The sequence below is a fragment of the Ochotona curzoniae genome, unplaced genomic scaffold (genome assembly GCF_017591425.1).
Source record: "Ochotona curzoniae isolate NIBS_2020 unplaced genomic scaffold, NIBS_Ocur_1.0 scaffold_274, whole genome shotgun sequence".
NCBI lineage: Eukaryota > Metazoa > Chordata > Mammalia > Lagomorpha > Ochotonidae > Ochotona > Ochotona curzoniae.
In genome coordinates, this window is record NW_024467101.1 from 13,658,186 (window position 1) to 13,683,364 (window position 25,179).

Here is a 25,179-nt window from a genome sequence, read left to right on the forward strand (position 1 = left end):
ACCCATATGGGATGCTGAAAGTGGAGGATGAGCTTGCTGAGCCACTGCGCTAGGCAGTGGAATTGAATTTTAGATATGGTAGCATGTTTGTGTATGTGACGTGATGTGTGTGTATGTATGTATGTATTCATATATGAAGTTGAGCCACTTTCTAATAACTATACTTGCTACTATATTAAGCTTGTTTCTTAAGGATATGATAAATACATGTTGTTTAGTTTCAACCAAAAGGGAAAAGAGAACTTAGTTTCTAGGTTTTAATATCTCACCCAGTCCCACCTTTCTGGAGTGCCTAATATAGAATGTATGCACATACATATACACACTATATTTGTTATTCTTCTTAAAAAATATTTATTTGAAAGACAAAAAGGGATAGAGATGGAGAGATATCTCCTATTTACTGGTTCACTCTCCAAATGCCTGCAACAGTTGGGAGTGGGCCAGTAGCCCAGACCTTGACCTGAGCCTGCTGTGTGGGATGCAGGGACATAAGCACTTGAGCTGCCTGCTGCCTCGTGGGGTGCACATTAGCTGGAGGCTGGGATAGAGAGCCGAGTCAGGACTTGAGGCAGGCACTGGAACGCGGCATGCTGGTATCCTGAGCAGCATCTTAACCACTATACTAAATGTATACCCCTGCTATGTGTTATTCCTCAGTCTTTCCTTCATTTACAGTTTCCTTTTAGGTGACCCTTGGGGCCGATTTCTTTCTTTCATCTAGATTCAGTCATTCAGCAGTTTGAGTGATACTGCATGGAACCCGGTTTGTAGCCATGAACCAGAAGGAGAAGGCCCTCTCTCCCATCTTTTTCCGTCATCACGCACAAGTCCCCGTGCCTTGTGCCTTTACCGAAGCAGGATACAGAGAGAGCTTGCACAAGGCAGTGATGGGGCAGAAAATGTAGCCAGGGCAGGCTGAGTGGGTGGGGAGGGCAAGCTAGGCAGAGGGAAGAGAACAGCGCGGCTTGTTCAGGAAGCTTTAAATAGCTCATCATTGTTGGACAGCAGAGAGCAGTGGGAGCCCAGCGAGATGCACCAGGAGAGGGGAGCAGGGGTCAGCCGTGAACTCGGCCTATTGATGTACACAGGCCATTTATTTCAGGAACATGCCTTTGGTCCAAAGTAAAGAGGACACAGAACTTGTGTCTTTAAAAAGGAAACTAAAGAAACTTGCATATGTGAGAAATAGTTAACTTTGGAACATGACAAGCTGAATTACCACTAAGGAAATAATGATTGTGTTTCATTTCTTCCTTCCTTTTGTATTTTCTTTCCCTCTTTGTCCCCCTCCCTTCCCTCTCCTCTCCTCCCTCCCCTTTCTCTCTCCTACCTTCCCTTCATTTGAAACAGCGGTTTTTGAAGTTTCCAGATGAACCCAAAGTCAGCAGTGAATTTCTTGATCTGATTCAAAGTTTGCTGTGTGGTCAGAAAGAGAGACTGAAGTTCGAAGGTCTTTGCTGCCATCCATTCTTCTCTAAAATTGACTGGAATAACATCCGCGAGTGTAAGTCGAACCTGCCCCTTACATTCTGGCGTCGGTATTAAGAAGTACTTAGGAGCAATCAGTAATTACGTGGGCCTAGAGAAGCTGAGGAAAATTGCATAAAGATTTTGATTATCCACAGGAGGATGGAAAAGGCTAGTAATGTAACTATCTTTGAACGTTAAAATTGCACAGAAGTGGGAGCTTGACTCAACTCCGTGTTTATGCGGCCTTTCCCATGTGGTCTGGCAGTGCATTAGAAGTGCAGGATGGCGGAGCTTTTAGGTTTGGTGGTTTCTTTCCAGAAAAAACTGGAGAAAATGGAATGTCAGAATTCCATTCACGTGTTAGGAGGAAGATCGGGGCTGGGCAGTATCTTAGAATGTTCCTGACCAAGGCTGCTGTAAAACCACAGGTGCCTCACTGTATTGTTTTGCTTGCTTCTGTAACACGTGTCTCTGCTCACAAGCATGTGGAATCCGTGCTGCAGATGTACAATGGATTCTTTCACACGTCACTCTGAAGTCAATTAGCGTGGACTGAGTTACTTCATTAAAAACAAAGACCCGACTTCTTATCAACAAAGCAGAAATGCCCTTTGGTTTACAACTTGGTGGTTTTTACAGTTTTTTTGTTCACGTGAACCATTTTTGTTTTTGAATGTGCTGTTGATTGAATACAGTCTAATCACTCGTTGGAGAACGGCAGGGACCAGAGCCAGTAGAAAAGCAGTGGACCCGTTTTTTCAGTTATGTTGATGGGAGAGGTGAGGAAATGGAACTCAATTTTGTTTTTCATTTTTATTTATTGAACTGGAAGGTAAAGATAGAGAGCTCGTGATCTCATATCTGCTCCCATATCTGCTAATTCACTGTCTAAATGCACATAAAACCAGAAACTAGGAGCTCAGCCCAGATCTCCCCCATGTGGCAAACTGCCAAGCACTTAGGCCTTGTCCTGGTGCCTCTTAGGATCTGCATTAGCAGGAAGCCGGAACCAGAAGTGGAACTTGGCCTCAAACAAGGCCTCCTGATGAGGGATGTAGGTGTCCCATGGTGTATCTTAACTGCTGGGCTAAACGCCCATCACCAGAACGCATTTTTGTATGTCAAAACTGGGCTTCTAGGAGGCCTGGGTTGTGGTTGGAATCCTGTGTGCCTTTGGCAGGGACATGAGTGTGAGTATGTGGTAAGGGGCCAGTGCTGTGTGGCCACAAGCCACTTTGATGGTTTTCTTGGCCTGCTGCCGAGATATGTCGGTAGGCTACCCCTACCCTAAGCCATTCTGGGTCAACATTGTTCTTCTGATAGCCCCACACTGTCTTGTTTTTCTGATTTTTGTAGGTCTCCATCTTCCCCGGGGTTCAGGCCTTTTCAGTAATAGATTTTCAGTACGTTCTCCCTTTTTATGCTTTTTAAAAGGCTTGATAGAATTTCCTTTAGATGTTATTCAAGTACCTTTTTTTTTCTTGCTTTGCCTTTTTATCTCTGTAATCATCTTGAATAAGCAGCTAGTTTTTTCAATGCATGAATGTGCTGATTATGCCTCACGGTCTATCTCCCCTTAAGTCAGCGAATGGTAATTAATTACCAGAGTGACTTTATTTTGTGTTTTGGTAAACTCTGATGTTGTTTTTAGTATTACAGTGAACCCTTACTGTCCATGGGGGAATTGGTTTTTGCATTTCAGGAATACCAAATTCAAGGATATTGAAGTTCCTTATAAAGGGGCCTGGCACGATAGCGTAGCAGTTAAAATCCTTGCCTTGAATGTGCTAGGATCCCATATGGGTATGGGTTCTAATCCTGGCAGCCCCACTTCCCATCCAGCTCCCTGCTTGTGGCCTGGGAAAGGAGTTGAGGATGGCCCAAAGCCTTAGGACCCTGCACCTGTGTGGGAGACCCAGAAGAGGCTCCTGGGTTCAGATTGGCTGAGCTCTAGCTGTTGTGGCCACTTGGGAAGTAAACCATTGGATGGAAGATCTTCCTCTCTGTCTCTCCTCTCTTCTCTGTGTATCTGCCTTTCCAATAAAAACAAATAAATCTTTAAAAAAAAAAATAAAGATAGGGCCCGGCGGCATGGCCTAGCGGCTAAAGTCCTCACCTTGAACTCGCCAGGATCCCATATGGGCACTGGTTCTAATCCCGGCAGCTCCACTTCCCATCCGGCTCCCTGCTTGTGGCCTGGGAAAGCAGTCAAGGATGGCCTAAAGCTTTGGGATCCTGCACCCACGTGGGATACCCGGAAGAAGTTCCTGGCTCCTGGCTTCGGACCAGCATAGCATCGGCTATTGCGCTCACTTGGGGAGTGAATCATCGGACAGAAGATCTTCCTCTCTGTCTTTCCTCCTCTCTGTATATCTGACTTTCCAATAAATAAATAAATCTTAAAAAAAAGATAAAATGATTTAGTATTTGCATATAAACTACCCAGTTCTCCTATGTGTTTTAAATCATCTCTAGATTACTTATATTACCTAACCCACTGTAAAAACTATAGAAAGAGTTGTTGTACTATATTATTTAGGGAATGATAGCAAAAGATTTTAGTACGCAGTTTCTTGAACCTCATGGATATGGAATTTACAGATATGGAGGTCCAATTGTTCGTCAGACTCCCAGATTTTGTCTAATTTCTCCTTTCAGGCTGTTGACTGATTTTAAGTTTACTGGAATTATAACTCTAGCTATTTTTCTGTTGTATTAATTAGCTTTTGGTTACCATGAAGGAAGACCCAAGGGAAGCCACTTAGAAAAGAGAGAGGTGCATTGTGGCACACGATTTTGGAGGTTCATAGGGTAAGATCGAGAGGATGGGCCGTGCTGCGAGACAAGAAGCAATGGGATGGATACTGGCTGGGCCTTACTCAGGCTTACAGGCCCAGTCCTCCTGAGAGAGCTGCCTGATGAGGGCACACCCCAGGGCTCCAATGTGGCACACCTCCTAAGCACTACAAATGGTACTACGTTTCCTTCCTCTTAGTGTCTTTAACTTGTCTCCTAGGTGATTTGACATTGACATGAAGTGGGGACGTGGATCCTTTTTCAGATACAGTGGCAGCAGATACCACGCATCTGAGTAGAGTAGTGCCTGCTGTCCCTCTTTGGGCAGAGTTGGCCTTGTGATGTGCTGGTCATCTCAGTCATAGTCACACACGGGGCCTCCACGTTGTTCACGTTGTCCATGGCTGTGTGCCTAGTTTCCACGTAGCATGCCCTCCTTGATGCTCCTGGCCCCATTTATCCCAGGGAATTCTCTCCTAGCAGAATTCTAGTTCCTAAACACATCATTGGTTTCTGTGGACTCCCGACTCTCAATATAGTGGCTGTGAAGACACACAAAATGCATTTGCCCTAAATATTTTTTCTTTTAATTTTAGTAAGTGCTTTATTTTGAAATAATTTTAGATTGTTATAGCACTCATTCAGAGAGGGAATCTCTGCTCACCCTTTTCCCGAGTCAGTCTCACCTGTTAACGGTGTCACCTTAGTCTAAAATTAAGGTTAACACTGGTCAGTAACTGTTAACTAAACTTAAGACGTATTTGAATTTCAGCAGTTTCCTAATTCATTACTTCTTTTTTTCTGCCTATAATTTGAAGAGTAGGATACAGAGAGGGACACACACACACACACACACACACACAAACACACAGATAATGTGCTTAAGTCAACTGATTCACTCCCCAAAGTCTGCAGCTAGGAAACATAAATGCAAGGCAGGTATCCCATGTAAGTGGCAGGGACCCAGTTACTTGAGCCATCACTTGTTGCCTCCCAGGTGCACGTGAGCAGAAAGCAGAGTCAGAACTCTATCCCAGGTACCCATATGGGTGCAGACATACCAATAGGTAGCTTACCTGCCTGTTTAAATGCTCGTCTCCTCATGTCCCTTTCTTCTCCAGGTGCCATATTGCTGGAGTCATTCCAGGGTACCATATTGATGTTGGGGTTTAGTCTTGATGGGACTAGTCCTGCTAAGATCCTTTTAGGTAGTTTCCTGCAACTGTGCCCTGCATGCCCATGAAAGCTAATGCCTTGTGATTATCTGGCATTCCTGATCTGCCAAGAGGTGCAGTATTAATTAAGGGTTGCCTGGCAAGTTTTCCTGTTTTTCACCCACACATGATCCCCATAATTTACAATCAACTGAGAGTCTTTATCATTGAAAACTTGATTGAACTCTATTATTTGAGCCTCTTTTCTTACAATGTAATGCTACGATAAATTATGCCTTTGTCCAGTCACACTTTTCATAAGCACATGTTGAGTGATTTTTGGCAGCCCAAACACTTGAAGTCACTGAGTTGTCCAAGTTCATGGTTGCTGCTTAAATAGTACCATGTGGTTCCAGGCAGTGGAATATTTCTACTCTGAACAATATGAGACTGTCTGTTGGTGAAAGCAGCATTAGCCTCTCTGCTGTTTCAACCCCTTATTCTTTTCCTTGTTGTAGCTAATGAAGGAGGTACTGTTCAACTCAGCAGGTAGTAATTTTCTACAGCTAGCTAACGCAAGAGGTGGTCCTGGCAGGATGCATTCATGCAATGTAAGGTGGACCTTGGTAAAAAAAAAAATTTTTAAGATTTATTTATTTTTATTGGAAAGTCAGATATACAGAGAGGAGGAGAGAAAGAGGAAGATCTTCCGTCCAATAATTCACTTCCCAAGTGGCTGTGATGGCTGGTCCTGAGCCGATCTGAAGCCAGGAGCCCAGAGCTTTTTCCGGGTTTCCCACGTGGGTGCAGACTCCCAAGGCTTTGGGCCTTTTTCGACAGCTTTCCCAGGCCACAAGCAGGGAGCTGGATGGGAAGCCAGGCTGTCGGGATTAGAATCGGTGCCCATATAGGATCCTGGCATGTGTAAGGTGAGGGCTTTAGCCTCACTTTGAAATGTTAGAATAATGGACTAGGCTACCGTGCAGGGTCTAGGCCTTGGTAAATTTGTGTGTGACAGCTGGGTGTGGCTACTGAGAGCAGCATCCCTTGACTTTGTCCCTGAGATCAGGTGGAGAAGTTACTGTGGGCTGCATCCTGTGGGCCAAGGCTCTGACTCATACAAGGACAGCAAGTCAGGGCTGTGTGCTGGGTTCCTGCCATACTTGTAGGTGATTGGGTGCCCCTTCTTCTTCTTTTTTTTTTCAACATTTATTTATTCATTTTGAAAGGCAGAATTACAACAGAGAGAAGGAAAGAGAGTGATCTTCCATGTGCTAGTGCACTTTCCAGTGGCTGCAATGGCTAGAGCTGGGCCAGTCCTCAGCCAGGAGCCAGGATCTTCTTCTAGGTCTCCCATTGCGGGTTCAGGATCCCAAGGCTTTGGGCCATCCTCTGCTACCTTCTCAGGCACATTAGTAGGGAGCTAGATGGGAAGTGGAACATCTGGGACTTAAACTGGTGCCTATTTGGGATGCTGGCAGCACAGGCAGAGGCGTAACCTGTTATGGCACAGTGCCGGCCCCACCCATTATTCTAACATTTCACTCACAGCTTCATACAAGGGTTTTCGGCTGCTTAAAATTACTCATCATTTTCACGGCTGCTATCCAGGTTTCAGCAGGGATTTTGCTAGTAGACCAGCTGACTTGGACTGTGCAATTGCTGTGTGAGATTTTGATTGTATCCAACCTGACTATTCCAGGCATCTTGGAGGCCAAAACCAATCAGAACCCCCTTTTCCGTGCTTCTGGTGTCACATCTACTGTGGGTGGCATCACATTCCTACTCTTATTAATGGGAGAGTTCTGCATTGTATGCTGTCTTTCCATCATGTTCTTTAGCCAGCTCCCTCTGAAGGCATCAGACATCACTAGCACTGGTGAGACCAGCATGTCTCAGCCGTGAGTATCCCGTAAGGTGAGGGCTGATCACATGTCCTCGCCTGGAACACTGAAGGACTCTAGAGAACCCGTATTTCTGGCCACTGATGACATGGCCTTTGTTCCTCTCAAGCCATCTCCTTTTCACCATTCTCAGAAAGGCACAACTTCCTGCAGCATTGTTCTGAGTATTCAGGTTCACGCATTTGTGGGCAGGGAGTTCGTTCCATCTGGCTGCTGTGGCCAGTGAGTGCTTGTTCCATGCTGATGACACACGAAGGTCCTTCCCTCCCGACTCAGTGTCATTTCTGTTACTGCTGACCATTAATCACTACCTGGTCTTGAATGACCAAGGTGAAGCACAAGTACAGCATCTTGTACTTGCTCAATGAGCCTGAGAGATAATGGCTTTTGGCCTAAAGGAGAGACAATCCAGACTTTCCTGGCTTTACATGAAATGAATACATAAATTTGTATGTAGAAATAACTACATACAGTAATCAGTGAATAATCATTTACTGAGCTACTTGCTTTAGCCCATTAGTATGACAGGAAGTATCGGTTGGGGCATCTGTTCTATGCCAGCATATCCTCATATGCCACTGCAGAGCAGTTCCGTCGGATACAAGGATGGTGACAATTTTATAGATGTGCACGTTGTGGTACTTTGTTCAAGGTCATGCAGCAAGTGAACAGGAGAGATTGGGGCTAAATTCTGTGTGACTCTGAAGCCCATTTGCTTTCTACAACATCATAAATGTTTTTGTGTAAGTGATTGCTACTAATAGTATTGTTTGTGATGTTTATTTATTTATAAAAACATTTATTGGGGCTGATGTGCTGGCATATCAGGGTAATCCCTCCCCTGCTGTGCTGGCATCCCATATGGGTGCTGATTCTGGGTCTGGCTGTTCCACTTCTCATTCAGCTCCCTGCCTGTGGCTTGGGAAAGCAGCCCTGGGCCTCTGCTGTCGTTTGGGGTACCTGGAAGAAGCTTCTGGCTACTGGCTTTGGATGTGCCCAGCTCTGGCTGTTGCAGCCATTTGGGGTGTGAAACAGCAAATGGAAAATACGCGCTTCTGTAATTCTTATTTCATCCAGGTCTCCCACGTGAGTGGCAGGGATCCAAATACCCGGGGAGTTTCTACTACTTTTCTGGGCCGTTTGCAGGCCCTAGAGCTGGATTGGATGTAGATCAGCCAGGCACATTTAGCAGCTCCCATATGGGATGCCAGTGTTGCAAGCAGTGGCTTTACTGGCTACACCACAGTGCCAGCTCCCTATGATACTCGTTTTGTCAATAAACAGTGTCACACTGGAGAATAACTCCTGGGTCTGTTTAAAAGCCTCAAGACTTGTCGTAACTTCTGAAGCCACAGGACGTATTCTGATGCTTGAGTGTCTCTGGTATTCCCAAGTGCTGTGTTAGGTGCTGTGGCTCCATCAAGGAGCAAGTGTGAATGGGGCTCAGACTCAGTGGAGCTCAGGGCCTAAGCATCTGTTGCTTGAGCTGCAAGATGTCTAGCACCATCCTTGACCTTCATCTGTAGATGGAAGTCATACCCTTCCTCCTGCAGCTGCAACAACCAAAAACGTCTCCAGACATCGCCAAGGGTCCCGGGGGTGGATTTCACTGCAAGTGGGAGTTGTCAGCTTAGAATTAGTTGGGTTATTCCCAGGAGAGGGAACGTGCTGTCAGAAGGCCTCGAGGCTGCCCCGGCTAAGCAGCAGTCAAGATGTTTTCTAGGGTCGATGGGACCTTGCTCCTCAGAGTGTGGTCTGCGGACCGGCAGCATTTACATCACCCTGGAGCTTGTTAGAGATCTGCAGTTTAATAAGATCCCCAGGTGATGCCTGTTCACAGGCATGGCGGTGAAGGGCTGCGAGAGGAGGAAATGACAGCTGGAAGCTTCTGGTCCATCCTCGTGGGTCTCCCTTGTTTTGTCTCCTGGGCTCTGGGTTTGGGGCAAGCTGCCTTTTGGCTAAGGACTCCCAGGGGTGGGTAGCACTGCTTGGAACTATTGGATTTCAGGCTTTACTTTGGAGGAATTTGAATCTTTTTGTCTCAAACTTTACATCCTTCCTAGTCTGATTTGACTTCATCTCTACTGGCTGATAGCAAAATGGCTTTTTCACGTCTCCCCTGCCTCTTGTGTTACTGATTTCCCATGATTATTTTGAACGAAGGCTGGATGGATTCAGTGCTCTTTGTGAGTGTGCAGTATTATTGCCTGTGCTGTTGTTGAACACCTGCTGTGTGCCTAGGGCTCTACAAAGCATGTTAGGCACATTGTTGCCCCACTAACTCCTCCCAGACCACTTTGAGGTAGGTGCTGTAATTAGCCCCGCTGTGCAAATGAAGATGGATGCTGAGGGCTGCAGAGGTGAGCCTCTTTGACTAAGGCTGTGGACCAAGGGGTTGGCAGCAGTGGGAGTTGATCTCAGGTCTCCCTGACATTTCAATTTTATGTTACAGGGAAAGACATCTCCTTCCCGTTCCTCCCCCAACCCCCTTTCCTCAAGGGAATGGCAGTTGTCAGTTTCTTTTGTAACTTTCAGAATGTTCTATGCTGATATAAACACCATATAAACTAAAAGCCTACAGACACAGCAATATCTTTATTCTGTTTTGCACTATGCAGGTTTTTTAACTGGCAGATTTGTTTCCTGCATCCCTGGAATAAACAAAGGAAAAGTCTTTGTAAGACATGACCATATTCATTTTTTGAATTTGCTGCTCTGCTGTTGATGTCTGATGGACAACACTCTTTAGCTCAATTGAAAATGACATCTTCTGTTTTAACTTTAGTTTTCTGTTGGTTTGTTTTAGGAATCTTCCTTTAGCATCATTTTAGAGATGTTCCTTTGTTTTGGGGCTTTCACAAGGCTGCTGATTTTGGGGGGGCGAGTAGTGCCTGTCATTTGGGCAGGTGTCTGGTCATGTTATGGTTTTCTTGTGGAGGAGAGTGGTCAAAAACACTTCTGTGTTGGGCTGGGTTGGCCCTTGAATGTGTCTTCTTATCAGACATTCAGTTCCATCAGGGGGTAGGAGCAAGAGGGGCAGTGGAGAAGAGCTGTGTTGGGGGTATGAGCAGGGGAGAGGGGGAGGGACGCTGTCATGATGGTAGAAGTTCCGTTTTCTAGAGCAGGATCATGTGACACCACCTGCTACAATGTGAAAAAAGGAACAATAAAGACAGTAGTGCATAGAGTCACTTATGGGTCGTGCAGGCAAATATTTATGTCTCTCCTGAGAGCTGTTCTGTTTTTAGAGGGTAAGTCACTGATAGGAGAAAATAGGCTAAAAAGAGCTAAATGCTTATGAATTAGGGTGATAGGACTTCCCCCCTCCAGTGTGAATTTAGAAGCTATATGCAGAGATGTTAAGGGGGCGGGTGCTTGGCGCAGTGGTTAAGATGCCTCTTGGGATACCCGCATCCCATATTCGAGTGTCTGAGTTTAAGTCTTGGCTTGGCTCCCAATTCTAGCTTCTTGCTAACACGCATCGCGGGAGGCAGCAGGTGATGGCTCAAATAGCTGGGATTCTGCTACCCACCTGGGAGACCTGGATGGAGTTCCTGGCTCCTGGGCTCCCAGCCATTTGGCAAATGAGCCAGCAAGATGGGATATTTCTCTCTTTCTCTCTCCCACCTTCTTCTCTTCCCTCCCTCCTTCCATTTCTCTCTCTTTCTCTCTTCCCATTTCTTTTTCCCTTTCTCAAATAGGAAGTTTAAAGATGTGTAATGTTCTACTTTATACTAAGGTAAATTGTTCACAGCTTATGCTAGAGGTAATTACTATATTAAGAATCTAAAAATGAATAAATGCAGAAACCTGGGGGAAAGGAGAGTCAGGGAAACAATCAGGGTTGAAAATAGAAAGGAGTTCCTGCTGCCTTACTACAAGTTGGATGATTTGGGACTCGGCCTCCTAGTGGCCAATGCAAAAAGAATATTGACAGTTACAGGAGCTTCCGTCTAGGATAGGCAATTTTCCCAGGTTTTCTGGGTACTGACTGAGCTTTGAGGAGCTTCTCTAGTGGGCTTCCCGCAAATGAGCCCCATGATGCAGTGACTGTGGCTCTCCAACAGTCTCTGATTGTGCCCCCCTGATTTTCATGAGTTGCTCAGTACCAGTCTAAGAGTGCAATCCCAAATTCCAGCTGCATGCCTCAGTTCCAGATGAGATCAAGCAGTGCTTGTCCTGGGGAAGGTGAGAAAGGAGAGGATAGGTCCCTGGGAGAGCTCCTAAGATTACAGCTCCTAATTCCTAAATTCTCACTTGCCAAAAAAAAAGAAAGAAAAAAAACCTTCAGAAACAAGCCAACATAGAAACAGTTTGCCAAAGATCCCGAATGATATTAAACATCTGGGGCTCTATTCAGCCGCCAGCTTTCCAATCAGTGCTATGAGATGTGTTGATTGCATTTGCGCTCATTTTCCAAGGGTGAAGGTCGTGGAGAACTAAAGAGGGTGGTTAACAGGAGTTCCAGGGATGAAAGCCTGAGCACAGTGAGTGCCAGGCCCAGGTGGCTCATGCCTGAGGCCCTGAAAGTCATTGCCTGTGTTTCGCTTCAGAGAAAATAAATCTGGCTAACTCTGTTCATTCCTGGTGCTGGAATGTTTGGCTGTGCCCTTGCAGTGTGGGATCTGAGACCACCCTTCCTGTCCTTTAGACTCTGGAGAGAGAGAGAGAGAGAGACATACACACACACACATACACACACACACGCCCAATAGTGATCAGAATGCAATGCGTTGGTAGCCTTGGATGAAGGTCCCTGGCAGATTTACCCATCCTCCCACGCAGAGGAGAATAGTGGGTCATTTGTCATTGACAGGGGCCTGATGCAAACGAGGAGGGGCAGAATGGTCAGGTGGCTGTTTCCTGCACACCTGTATGTGGCCAAGTTGGAGAAGCTGGGCTGTTCCTTTCAAAGCTTGATCACCCTACCCTCCAGCAACGCACGGTCTAGAGAATGCCCAGTCCTGGTGAGGCCCACTGGCTCCTCCTCCCTTTATTCAGCCCTTCCAGCTGAATAAACCTGTAGGAACCCGAGTAGAAGCTCTTAAGATCAGAGAAGAACTTGGGACAAATGATCCCCCTCTCTTCCCTGAGGGGGACGGCCTCATTGATGAATACAGACATGACAATACTGGTCAGTCACAGGTACTTTGAATGTGCACTTGATAAACCTGGGAAATGTCTCTCAGAAACCATCACCAAACTCAAGGTAAGGAACAGATCCTTATCCCCCAAAATTTCCTTATATACCTTTGTGACCTGTTACTTACTATACTGCACCCCTGCTCTTGGTCCCAGATAATGACTGATCTCCCCCGCCCCCACCCCATCACAGCAGCTTGGTTTGTATCTTTAAAATTCATACGAATTGAATCATATGAAATGTACATATTTTGTCTTAACTTCCTTCACTCACATCATTCTGATTCTTCCATGAACGTGTTTTTGTTCATTTCTTTTTATTGCGTAGTGGCATTCCATTTATGGTTATGTCAAGCTTGCTTGTCCTGTTACCTGCTGATGGATATTTGGGTTGTCCCAGCTCTTGGCTATTTAAAGTGATTTTTTTTTTTAACTGTTGAAGCTCCCAGGCAGTGCTGATTCTGCTGCTCTGTGCACTGCACTCTGAGCACCAAGGTTCTACCAACCCCAGAAAACCAAGAGGCAGCCTTGAGGGCTCCCGATTGCATGTGCCCCCTTCTGGGAGCAACCTATCTAATTATGTTAGTGGATGCCTTCTTCCCTCTTGGGAAGTGTCTAGGAATGCAGTGGTTAGATGAGATCTTTGGCATATTTTTTAAGTTTATAAGAAACTTTCAGGGAGTGAATTTTCAAACTTGTGGCTAAGTTGCCTTTTAATTCCTACTTCTGTCTGCATATGGCAGACCTGGATTACGCTTCTGACTTTTGGCATCAGCCTTGGCCCAGCTCTGGTTGTTACGGGCATTTGGAAGTCAACCAGCGAATGGGAATCTGTAGCTCTTTCTCTCTTTCTGCCTCTAGATTAATAAGCACTTAAAAAATTAAAATGAGACTGCCAGTCCTTTCCAAAATGCTGTACCATTTTACATCCCCGCTGACGGTATGTAAGTACTCTCCCTTCACATCTTTGCCAGCACCCCAACACTTGGGTTTAAAGTTAGTTTTGTCTTGGACTGTCACCAGCTGTGGAGAGAGGCTTAATTGTTTTTCAATGTTAAAAAATTCTGAAATTCACACACACACACACACACGTGCACACACACACACACGAGGGGACTTCTAAAAGTTCACGGGAACTTATATTGGCTTTTTAATAATTATAGAAAATTTTAATGTATTTTTTTTTTAAAGAGAAAGACAGAAATTTCCCATCTGCTGGTTCGCTCCCTAAATGCCCAACAATATCAGGGACTGAGCCAGGGCAAAGCCACGTCTGACATGACTGGCAGGGACCTGGCAGTTTGGGTCATCTGACTTGTTGCCTCCTAAGGTGCACAGCAGAAGGCAGCTGGAATTGGGCACAACTCAGCCTGGAGCCACATGATCTTTTACTTCAGTTTTCCCGTGAAGTTTGTGGCGAAGAAGCGAGGGCGTTGTTCTCTAGACAGTCCCCTACATGTTGGTCTCATCTCCTTGCCTCCTCACCAGGGGGGTGGTGATGGTGATGCTGGTGGTTTCGTAGTTGTTCTTAAGCCCCTGTAAGTTGGAAGACTAAAAATGAATTCCGATTTGACTTCTTTTCCGGCAAGAATGTCTAATAGAGGGGCTTCCACTGTCCTAAGATGGAACAGTTTGAGCATTAAAAAGACTGCAGTGGCCTGAAACACATCCAATACATAAAAATTCATGAGTTCATAATGATGCTGAGGAGGAAGTCTCATTGGTCATTCCTGGAGGTTGCTAAGGCCCCAACTCATTACTTTGACTGTTGCTAAATATAGGGAAGGAAAGCAAGCATCGGTCTGGCCCTCCTATTTGAATTGTACACCAGGGTAACCAAACTGTTGATGTACTGATAAATGTTGAGGAAGTGATGAGATGAGGAGCTGTGTAGTCCTTGATGAAATAATCCCTTGGCCACGATCACTAGTGGCTGCTGAAACCATGAGGTGAAAGACTGCGGCAAGCTTTACAGTGCAGGGGTGAGGCTGATAGCATCAGAAGCCGTGGATCATTCTTAAGATCGCAAGAAGGGCAACAGGCAGACACTGTGTGCCCCCTAATGTCATGCACTAGTAAGTCGACCGCATGTCCTGGGCCAGTATTTTGTCAGAAGCAGTTGCATATGAATGTCTGTCAGGCCTTGGGTTTAACAGCCAATTTACAGGGACCAGGGGACAGAGAGACGTAAATGATGCCACGGGGATGCAGTCAGCCACGTCCAGAAGGTGGGAATTATCCAAGGACACATGATGCAACTCCTTAAATCAATAAATGGTATTTGAAAAAAAAAAAAAGGCAGGGTTACAGCTTAAAAGCGAAACCCTAGCTTAATCAGTGGTTGGATCCTGATTCAAACAAGCCACGTATAAAGACATGTATTTTGGACGACTCATATTATGAGTTCCTATTCATTTTCTGGTACCCAACTCTGTTTGCCAATCCTGACTTCTCTGGGTTCATTCCCATGGGCTCTCTGCTGCCGAATGTTTTGCTCTTGTTCCCTTATTGCAGTGTTCCTTCACAGATTTGTTCTCATTCTCAGAGTTGGTCGTTTGATTGTCTAGAAATCTCCCTGTTTGCATCAGTTGTCGAACTTTGCTACTTGTTTCTATAACCGATCTCCTATTCGTCCATGTCTTCTGCTTTTCCGTCACCACTTCCTTAGTGGAAAATTTGTCACCTTGATGTTTGTGGACATGTCCCTTAAGAGATTTCTAGCAGACACCTGTTCCAGCTGTCACTGCTGGAACGGATGTATCAGGCCGGGGCTCTCTAACCTGCTGGCATTATCTGCTGTCAATACAATACAGGGCTGGCTCTCCAAGGTCCAGCGAAGATTTCACTTTCACTTACTTTCTGTTACCTGCAGCTCCCTTGGTTCACTGCTCTGACTTTTGTGGTTGTGACTTTTTCCCCTACCCCCAGCCCAAGCAGTTGCCTTTTAACCAACTCTTGAGATTAGTCACCTCCATGACACTTTTCCTGCAAGAGTCCACAAAAACCCACCACACTCACCATTGGCAAAACGTGGCATGGCCCCCTCAACACCTGTTTTTCTTCTTTTTTTTTTTTAAAGATTTATTTATTTTTATTGCAAAGTCAGACATATAGAGAGGAGGAGAGACAGAGAGAAAGATCTTCCATCTGATGATTTACTCCCCAAGTGAGCGCAACAGCTGGTACTGCGCTGATCTGAAGCCAGGAGCCAGGAACTTCTTCCAGGTCTCCCACACGGGTGCAGGGTCCCAAGGCTTTGGCTCGTCCTCGACTGCCTTCTCAGGCCACAAGCAGGGAGCTGGATGGGAAGCGGGGCTGCTGGGATTAGAACCAGTGCCCATATGGGATCCTGGTGCGTTCAAGGCGAGGACTTTAGCTGCTAGACCACTGTGAGGGCCCTGTGTTTCTTACTATGTCAGTAACCAGGATATGTGAGGCATGTCAGCACATGCATTTCCTACAGTGGCATGTTGCATGGGCTAACACATTAGGTTTAAAAAACTTATCCAGCATCTGAGATTCTCATTACTCATCCATTCCTTTCACTGAGTAAGTGTTAGACATTGAATGAGGACAGTCAGGTACCATCGTAGGTGTTAGGTTTTTCACAATAGATTGTGTGCTAGTGGGGAAAGCATACAATAAGACCTTCACTGATCTGGGGAAATCTTTTCTTTCATGGTTGTCTGGCACACTGAAAAGTTAAAGTTTAGAATGTGGTGACTGTTGCTTCATGGAACATGTGAGAAAGAAGCAAACAGCGAGAGGACAAAATCTATTAAGATTTTCTTTTTTTAAAAAAAAATAATTTTTGAAGATAATAAACTTTCCCCCTCAAAGCTTTGCATGAATATCAGGATTTTAAAAAACCAGGGGGGGGGGGAGGTTAGGAAGAAAGAATTTATAGAAAAGAAATTAACGACAGCTCTTAAAATAGCTCTTTGTTTCTGAAAGCCTTGTTCTGTCATTTATCTTGCAACTGGGGAAAAATCCTCTCAGAAGTGACTTGTAGAGCCTCAGTCGCTAAAGAGAACGTGCCCTGACGTGACCTCAGACAGCCTGACGTACTTCAACAGGGAGGAGCAGAGTGTTTCCTCCCTGTTTCTCTTAATGGCTTTTGACAATGAACAATAGATCAAAATAGGTGATTTATTTGTTGTTCGTGATTGGAGTGGTATATGGCAGTGGGGGGAACTGATGGTTTCATAATAGTTGATCAGAAAATATTAATATAGATACTCATTAACATATTTTTCAGACAGAACAATCTCGACTTTTGAAGCTGCTTCATGCAGTTCGAACATCAATTAGCTTCTCTTTTTTTTACTTCTTTTTTTTTATTATTGTTATAATTTTGTGATACAGTTCCATAGGCCCTGGGATTTCCCTTATTCCCTCCCCAAGCAGCTCATCCCCACTGAGTTCTTCTATATTAATACTATAGTATAGTTCCTCATAAACAGTCATAGGTCCATCATTACGGCTGTGGACAATGGCAGAAGTCCAGCATCCTATTGTCAAGATATAGTTAACGGTTTCATTGGGAGCCCATCTTTGATCTGGAAGTAGAGATGCATACTGCATTTGTTGTATCTTCACATGTGGATCTGATAGTCTCCATTATACAGTTACTATACATCCCCTTAAATGAAAAGCTGCAAAACAAAATCAACAACAGGAAGAAAAATAGAAATTTACAATGCCATGAAGTCAAATATCATGCTACTGGATATGGTAGTCTCCATTACACAGTTACTATACATCCCTTTAAATGAAAAGCTGCAGAACAAAATCAACAACAGAAGAAAAAAAGAAATTAACAACAGCATGAAGTTAAATAACATGCTACTGATTGACTGTGTCACTGAAGAAATGAAAAAGAAAATCAAGAACCTTCTTGAAAATGATGCTACGGTATGATCCTTGAGTTAGTGAAGAATTTAATAAAGTGTTTTGAAGAGATGAAACTTAAAAAATCAAAATCCATGAGATAAAGTTTCCACTGATCTTTGTTAGTGAGATATGTCTCCTGTAGGCAACATATAGAGGGGTTTATGACTTTTTAATCCAGCCTACTAATCTATGACATTTGATTAATGAGTTTAATCCATTAATATTCAGGGTTAATATGAATGGGTGATAATTTGGTCCTGTCATTTTAGCAATGGGTTGTTAATTGGTTTAGTCTTCTGTTATTTTACTGGGATGTTCTTCACATTTGCCTTTGGTTTTGGTGGGTGTTATTTCTCTTCTCTGTGTCCTTTGTAGGGCAGGTTTGGAAGAGGAATATTCTTTTAACTTTTCACTGTGAAATAATTTTATTTCATTTTCCAAGACAAAGGAAAGCTTTGCTGAGTATGTTATCCTGGACTGACAATTTTTTCGCTTTTAGAATCTGGGATATGTCACTCCATTCTCTTCTGGCCTATAGAGTTCCCTGGGAGAGGTCTCCTGTGAATTTAATTGGCATTTCTTTATATGTCAGTTGATTTTTTTTTCCCCCGTGCACATTTAAAGATCTTTTCCTTATGTTTGATTTGATTGAAGAGAGTTTGATTATCATGTGGTGTGGTGAAGATCACTTTTGGTCAAGTCTGTCTGGAGTTATGTACCCCTCCTGGATGTTGTTTCCCAGTTCTTTCTCTAGATTAGGGAAATTTTCCCTTATGATTTCATTAAGAACATTTATAAACCCAGCTTTTCTTTCTGCACCTTCTGGAACTCCTGTAACTCTTATATTTGGCCTTTAAATAGCGTCTTTCGATTCTTGAATACTTTTTTTTGGCTTGATCCAGCAATGCTTCCAGGCTTTCTGTTTGTTTCCCCCTGGTGACAGGAAATATTTTCTAATTCTGAGATTCTTTCTTCTGCTTCCTTCATTCTGTTTGGGAGACTCTCCACTGTACTTTTAATTTTCTCCACTATATTCTTCATTTCTGATATATCAGCTTTCATTTGATTGATTTCCAGTGTGACATATGCCTTGAACGCCTGCATTACCTGCTTCTCGTTGTTGATAAGCTTTATTACAAGTGTTTTGAATTCTGTATTTCCCATTTTCTTGATGTATTCCTCCTTTAACTCTGAGATTGGCAAAAGGTTTTGCTCCTTTGCAGGGGAATCTTCAGTAATATTCATTGTGCCTCTGTCCATTCTTTTGCTCTTGGTAATGGTACTTCTGGTTAGCAGAGTCTTATCCTTGGTGCAGGTTTCTAAGCTGTGTCTACAATTCGGTTTTACTTATTGCAGTTGGTACACAGCTCTTTGTTTGCAGTCACTTGTGCCACTCCCTCCAGCGAGTTTCAGGTCTGGATTCTTATACTTCCACCTTGGTCTCCATAGCCCCAACTCCTGGCTCACCACTCTCCACCTCCTGTGATACTGTGCTGAGGCTGCACTGTTGTCTTTACAACCTTTCTCCCACTTGCTGTTAGAGCTGTTCCTAGTATTAGGGAGACACCAGATGTCCTATTTAACTAGGTTGTTGGTGGTGCAGATCTTGCTGGAGCCTGTTGGCCATTAGATTTGGCAGCCACACAGACCTGTTTTGACCCATACGATGCCAAAGTCAGTGCATGCACAGTCCTGTCCCATAGCCTTTGCCTCCCTACACAAAATGGCATCCAGTTTGGCTCTAAGGGAGGCGGACTGTGCTATGAAACCCACCCTGTTCCTGCACTGCTCACCTAGGACTTGCTGCTCTGTCTTTGCTCCTGGTCAAACCAAGATAACCAGACCAGCAGGATGGGCAGTTCTTTGTCTGGGTTCACATCCTGAGCCCCTGATGAATGTTCCTTCCCACCTTGTTGCTAGTGAACTTCTTGCTGCCAGTGCAGATCAGATCGTACTTGCTGAATGACACTGGGGTATTGGTCTCTGCAATACCACACCGTTGTGTCTGTTGCTTTCCTGTGTGTCAGTCTCCAGGTGCCTCTCAGCTGTTGTTCTGTCCTCTCCTATTTCCTGGAATGTGCTCGCTAATGTTTCTTTGTTTAAACGTGTGCTTACCCTATTCTGCCATTTTGAATCTATCAATTACCTTCTGTGTGGCCTGCATCGTGCTAGGTGCTCTATTTGTAAAACCCATTTTTCTAGTTATTGAAATGTGTATTGTGTATTGAAATGTGTATTGTGTATTGAAAATGTATATTGTGCACCTGCTATGTGGAAGGCTGATACTGTGCCAAATATTGGGGAGTATTCGCGAATTGCTAATACCTTTCATAAAGCAAAAAGAATAAACTTCATCTTAAGAGAATCAAGAGATTTTCTACAAGGCACAAGATATGGGGAAATTATCTCCCTGAGACAGAAGTGGTCACATCCTTGGTATTTTTTAGACTTGCTCAGGTTTCACACAGTCCTTTGAGAACGATGCATCCAGATTTTAACTCCAGTTCTCTACTCTCTGGCGCTGCTGTTGCACGAACATTGGACGTTTGGATTCTTTGTCTCCTGACCTCTCATGTTTGGCATCTGTTTGTTGGCTTCTGTAAGAACACTTCCGAACCATTATGTGCCCATGAGCTGCTTGCAGATCCTGCTTTTGGAATGTGGGTCCTGATTCATTGGGTCTGGGGCAGCGTCTGAGAGTTTGTATTCCTAGTGAGCTTCTTGATAGTGTCGATGCTGCCAGGCCACAGATCGAACCATGAACATTCATGGGTGTCGGTGATTTCCGCACTTCAGACTGCTGGTTCCCTAAGTTTCTCTTCAGCTACACCTGTTAGTGGATCCATCCAGAGAGGTTTTAACTTCATCTGCAACTCTCCATTCCTGTAACTTCTGTTTGATTCCTTTCCAATGTGCTTGATTCTTTTTCAAAGTGTCTTGTTTATCAGATTTTCTACTTTACCTTAACAATAAAATTTTATCTCACTGTCCAGTTTAGATTCTCTCTTGCATCTCTAGGGCTTATTCTCTGTTTCTTGTATCTGTCACTGCTGCCTCATGGCCATTTGTATCCTGCAGTGGTTGGTTTGTTACAGGGAGTTGTTGGCTTTTACTTTTTTTTTAAAAAAATGCAAACTCATTTGTAGTAGGGATTGTTGCAAGTGTGTGTATAAGACACTGACTTTGTTCTCCACTTTCATCTTTCAGTGACTTGTTGGTTCATGTTGGTTTCTTAAACTGTGATCCCCACACCTTTCAGAACCTTGTAAATGTGGCTGCCCTACCTGAGGTTGTAGTCTTCTTTCCCCCCAAAGGGCTGCACAAAGGTGAGCATCCTTGTCATTTTCTGGAGGGCAGGGTATTCCCATTTCTGCATTCCTTTTGGCTTGAGTTTTTTTCTTTTTTTTTTTCCCCTCCTCTGCCTATATATAGCCTTAAAAATTCCTTTTTCAGTGTTTCTTGTACTTAACCGATGACCTCTCCAGAGGCTTACACTCTTTTTTTTTTTTTTTTCTTTAAATGAATTTGTGAGGCAGGGAGAGAACATAGGAGCTCTTACCCTCAAATGCCTGTCCCAGCTAGGACTGGGCTGGGGTGAAACTGGAAACTTAATTCAGGCCTCCCACGTGGATGGGTGGGCACTGATGGTCACTGCTGCCTCCCAGGGTCTGCCTTAGCAGGGAGCTGGAGTCAGCTGGTAATCAGGGGACTCTGCTGCTGGACACAGGTGTTTCTACCTCTGTACTAAACACCTGCCCCCACACCCTAGCCTTTAATTCATGTGACGACTGCTTCACCTATTACCCAGTCCACTTTGAGTTGGCACCTTCATGCTGTCCACTGGCAGATTCTCTGTTTTTCCAATCTTGACCATGTTAAGCTAGTTTTGAGCGCGTTGGAGTTGTGCAGATGAATCTTATTTTATAGTATGGAACTCGGAAATCATTATTTCACGGAGGGTGGATCCTACCGCCTCAGTTAATCATAGTCCTCACTCAAGAAACAGAGTTCTATTTTCGTCTGCTCAAGATAAATGAAGGATATAGTAGCAAGGGGGTTCAACCGCTGCTGGGAAGGAGAGGATGTGATATGATTAGCATCAGCATCCACCTGATGTGTTCCTGCGCCTTGGGCAGGTAGGCAGGCTCCTCCCAGAACTGTGAGGTCTGTCACCCCATGCACATCCCCTGTGTACTAGCAATCATAAATGGATGCCAGTGATCTCTACAGGGTGTTTACTGATTACTAGGCGCTACATTCAGCACTTGAGAGGTGCTTCCAGATGAACTATTCCCTTGTTGAACTGAGAGCACCACGGAGCTGGTACATGGCCGAGCTGGGATTGTAACGCAGAGTCCACGGCCTGTGTATCATGGACTGTCATGTTTCCACAACAGTGTCATCCATAAATGGCTCTCCAGTCTCCCTCCATCTGGGTCCTCTTATTTCAGGATTGGGAATTTTTTGTTGTTGTTGTTTTGTTTAAAAATCAAGTATTAGGAAATTGAAATCAGGTTGGGTAGAGCCAATACCGGTGAGAGTACACGTGGGATGTGGGCTGAAGCATTACATCTGATTGAAATTTTAAAGTATTAAATGAGTAGCTGTAAATTCCCTCCGGAGGGGAGAGCGCTGGGAGGTGTTAGGGAACTTTCTGGTTGCCCCTTCCTCCCGCCCACCTTGTCTGGGTGCACCTGACTCTGCAACCTCCGTGCTTTGGCAGCCAGACCCCCTGTTTCAGCTGCTCCCCTCTCCGCAGCCCTGCAGCTCCGCCGCCACCGCCTGGGCTGTTGTCATCGGGGAACTTTGCAGACAGATTCTTTGAGTCTGTAAGCAGAAAACAGACTGCTGCTCATCTGTGGTACACGGCTTTGTCCAGAACCGGAGGAGTTAAAGCTACAAGTCAGGGCTGCCGAAGGGCTGTGACAAGTGTCCTAGGGGGAGCTCTAGCGAGCCCTGGCGGGCCGTGACTCATGCTGCTCTGTCACTCAGCTCGGGCACTGGCCCCTGCCACGCAGACAGCTAGCCAGGCGGAGGTTAGAGCCCGAGCACGCACGGAGCCGGCACTGCGAGCCTGAGCCCCAGCCGGCAGCAGGCAGCCTGCACTGCTGAGGGGATGTGATGCCCGGCTCGCCCAGTCGCCCCCCTGGCCAGCGCGCCCGGACGCCTGGGCCCGCAGCCATGGTAACGCTTGTGGCCAGAGTGGCCCTCGGGAGACCACGGCGATGGGTAGCGTCTTGGTGACCCATGGCCCAGTGTCCACCGCCCTGACCGAGCGAGCTTAGTAGGTCTCAGCAGCCGCCGAGAGAGGATGTGAGGTGCCCCGAGCCGGGAGTCGTGCCCTGGCGAGGTAGGAGGGTTGCCGCAGTTGTGCGCCCGTGCGTTCCCGGCCCGGCGGGCGCGCGCGGGGGAGCTGTAAATCACCAGCAGCAACTTTGTCCGCCTGGTTTCTCCTTATGCTGATGAAACTGCGGCGGACCAGGGGGGCGCCATGGCGCCGGGGAGCAGGGCAGTCAGACGGAGGAAAGTGGGCGCCGAGATCCCAAGTGGCATGCAGAGATGAGTGAACCCGACTGCAGCGCTGCCCAGCGCCCCTAGCCTGCTCTCGCCTTCCCTGTCCTCCCGCCCTCTTCCAGTTAAGCCGCAGGAAGGCAGAAGTTCTGTCTCACTTCATCAGCACTAAATACCAATAATTTGCACCTGTCTGCAAGAGAAACGCAGCGAATAGGTGTAGGTTTCGCCTGGCACCCAGGCAGTGGCCAGCGGCTGCTCCTAGGGAAGGCCTTCTGGAAAGACCAGAGGGGAGGGTGGCCGGCTCCCGTTGAGTTGCCCAAGTTCTCCAGGTGGTCCAGGCGACCTGTTTGAGTTTATCCTTGCCCATGCCCGGGCCGGGAAGGCGTTCTGTCTGCGGGTTGGTGGCCATGTTGGCAGGGAAGGGGTTAATCTCTTGTTGCTGAAGGAGCCCAGGCTGGGTCTGCCTGAGCGAGGAGGAGCTGGATTGAAAGCAGGCGCTGCAGTGCTGTCGCCAACGCCGGAGGAGTAAGGCGCTGCTCTCCGCACCAGTGTTAAAATCCCTCTGAAAAAAATTTTTTCTCTCCCCCCCACCTCTCTTGTTTTTCTTTAACCAGCTCCACCTCCCTTCGTTCCCACCCTCAAGTCTGACGATGACACCTCCAATTTTGATGAACCAGAGAAGAATTCGTGGGCTTCCTCCTCTTCGTGCCAGCTGAGCCCCTCGGGTTTCTCAGGCGAAGATCTGCCATTCGTGGGGTTTGCATACAGCAAGGCGCTGGGAATTCTCGGTAGATCTGAGTAAGTACAAATCTGACTTTTGCTAAAGAACCTGCATTGAGGCAAAGGCATAGGGAGCCAAAGGTGGTGGTAGTGGTGGCAGTGGTGGTGGTGCTGGCCGCACTGGGAAGTGGGGGCAGTGCAGGGAAGGGAGGCATACTGGTGAGCCTGCATTTGGCAAGTCAGCTACCTGTTTGGGTTTCGGTGGGGGCAGCTGTGAATATTGTCATTCTGCGGTGTGCAGGGTACTTGTCCTGCTGGGAGCGTCGTCATTGTCGACTGGGCACTTTGGGTTAGTTTTTTCAGTCTTTGCTCTTCTTCAGAGGGGAAGGAGGTGGTGGTGATCGGATTGGGAGGGTGGTAGTGGTGGTGGGGGGAAGTCTTAACAGTCTGGCTCCTGGCTGAAAGGCGAGGGTACAGGAATTGAGACGAGCCATCCATCCGTGTCACCACCAGTGTGTCTGTCTCAGGTGGGTGGATGGTTACTGTCTTGGCTGTGTAGGGTTGGTGGGTGGGGGGGCTAGGTGGGGAGATGGTCAAACACGGTGTCTCATAAGCTCAAGGTGTCCTGATGGGTTCAACTGAGCTGCAAGTGGCTGAAGCAGAGCTTGCCCAGAGACGGTGCTCGGCTGCTCTCCAAGTCTGCTGCAAGATGAGGGACCTGGCAGTCCAGTCCCTCGCCGGGAGGGAGTGTGATGCATGTAGCTGGGGCGAGTCCCTGATTCACGGAACCTGGGCTTGGCAGGGAAGCAAACAGATTCAGCAGACCGGGTGTTGGGGATATGGAGATAGGAACATCCCCGGGAATCTCCCTGAGCTGGTGGGTCTCCCTGCCTGCTTCTCCAAGCTGTTGAGCCATGCACCAGCACAGGCAATGCTTGGGACCTGAGCGTCCTGGCTGCTGGCCCCGTAGAATTTCTGTAGAATGCAGCAGCCTGGATGGATTGGGAGCCGGTAGGGATCGCTTCGTTCCTGGCCAGCTGTGCTGACATTCTGTTTTCGGATGAGCAACTTCCCCAGGCAGGTCTTTTCCCTTGGCTGCTATCGCTTACTTTGCAGCTCTCGCGGGTAGCCTTCAGGGGTTACTTCGGTGGTTACAGCATCGGATCTGCTCCTTGACAGCTTTGGTTCCCTTGCTGGCGTGCCTGTAGCTTAGCCCTCGGTCTGAGGGGCTGGCTCCTTGGCTCCTGGATGGTGTTTCCCCCAAGCATCTATTTGGACAGTCATTTCAGGTGCTGGTGGGGAATTGGGTATTTGACAGGGGAAATTGGACTACAGGCTGTGATCAAATGTGAGAGGGGTTTTGATATTGTGTGTTCTTCTTTCCCTCCCCTGCCTACAGTCTGGGTTTAGAATACGGGTTGGGTTTTGGTAGCACTGACTGTATCTCTGTGGTGGATTTTCCCCATAAGCCCAAAACAGACTGGTTGATGGCAAGGAGAGGCAGAAAGCTCACTAGCTGTGGACTCTGCCACCCGAGGGATTGGAAGCAGCTCAGCAGAGCTGGGGTGGGGGGCGGGAGGGTG

At 46.3% G+C, this 25,179-nt stretch overlaps 1 protein-coding gene across 4 annotated transcripts in view; it reads left to right on the forward strand.

Moving 5' to 3' along the window:
• CIT (citron rho-interacting serine/threonine kinase) overlaps positions 1 to 25,179 on the forward strand; it is a 164,456-nt gene that overhangs the window by 42,577 nt on the left and 96,700 nt on the right. For all 4 annotated transcript variants that reach the window (XM_041003643.1, XM_041003646.1, XM_041003642.1 and 1 more), the window contains 2 exons: positions 1,354 to 1,507; positions 23,491 to 23,674. In XM_041003643.1, coding sequence (XP_040859577.1) covers positions 1,354 to 1,507; positions 23,491 to 23,674 — 338 coding nt within the window. The remainder of the gene's footprint in view (positions 1 to 1,353; positions 1,508 to 23,490; positions 23,675 to 25,179) is intronic.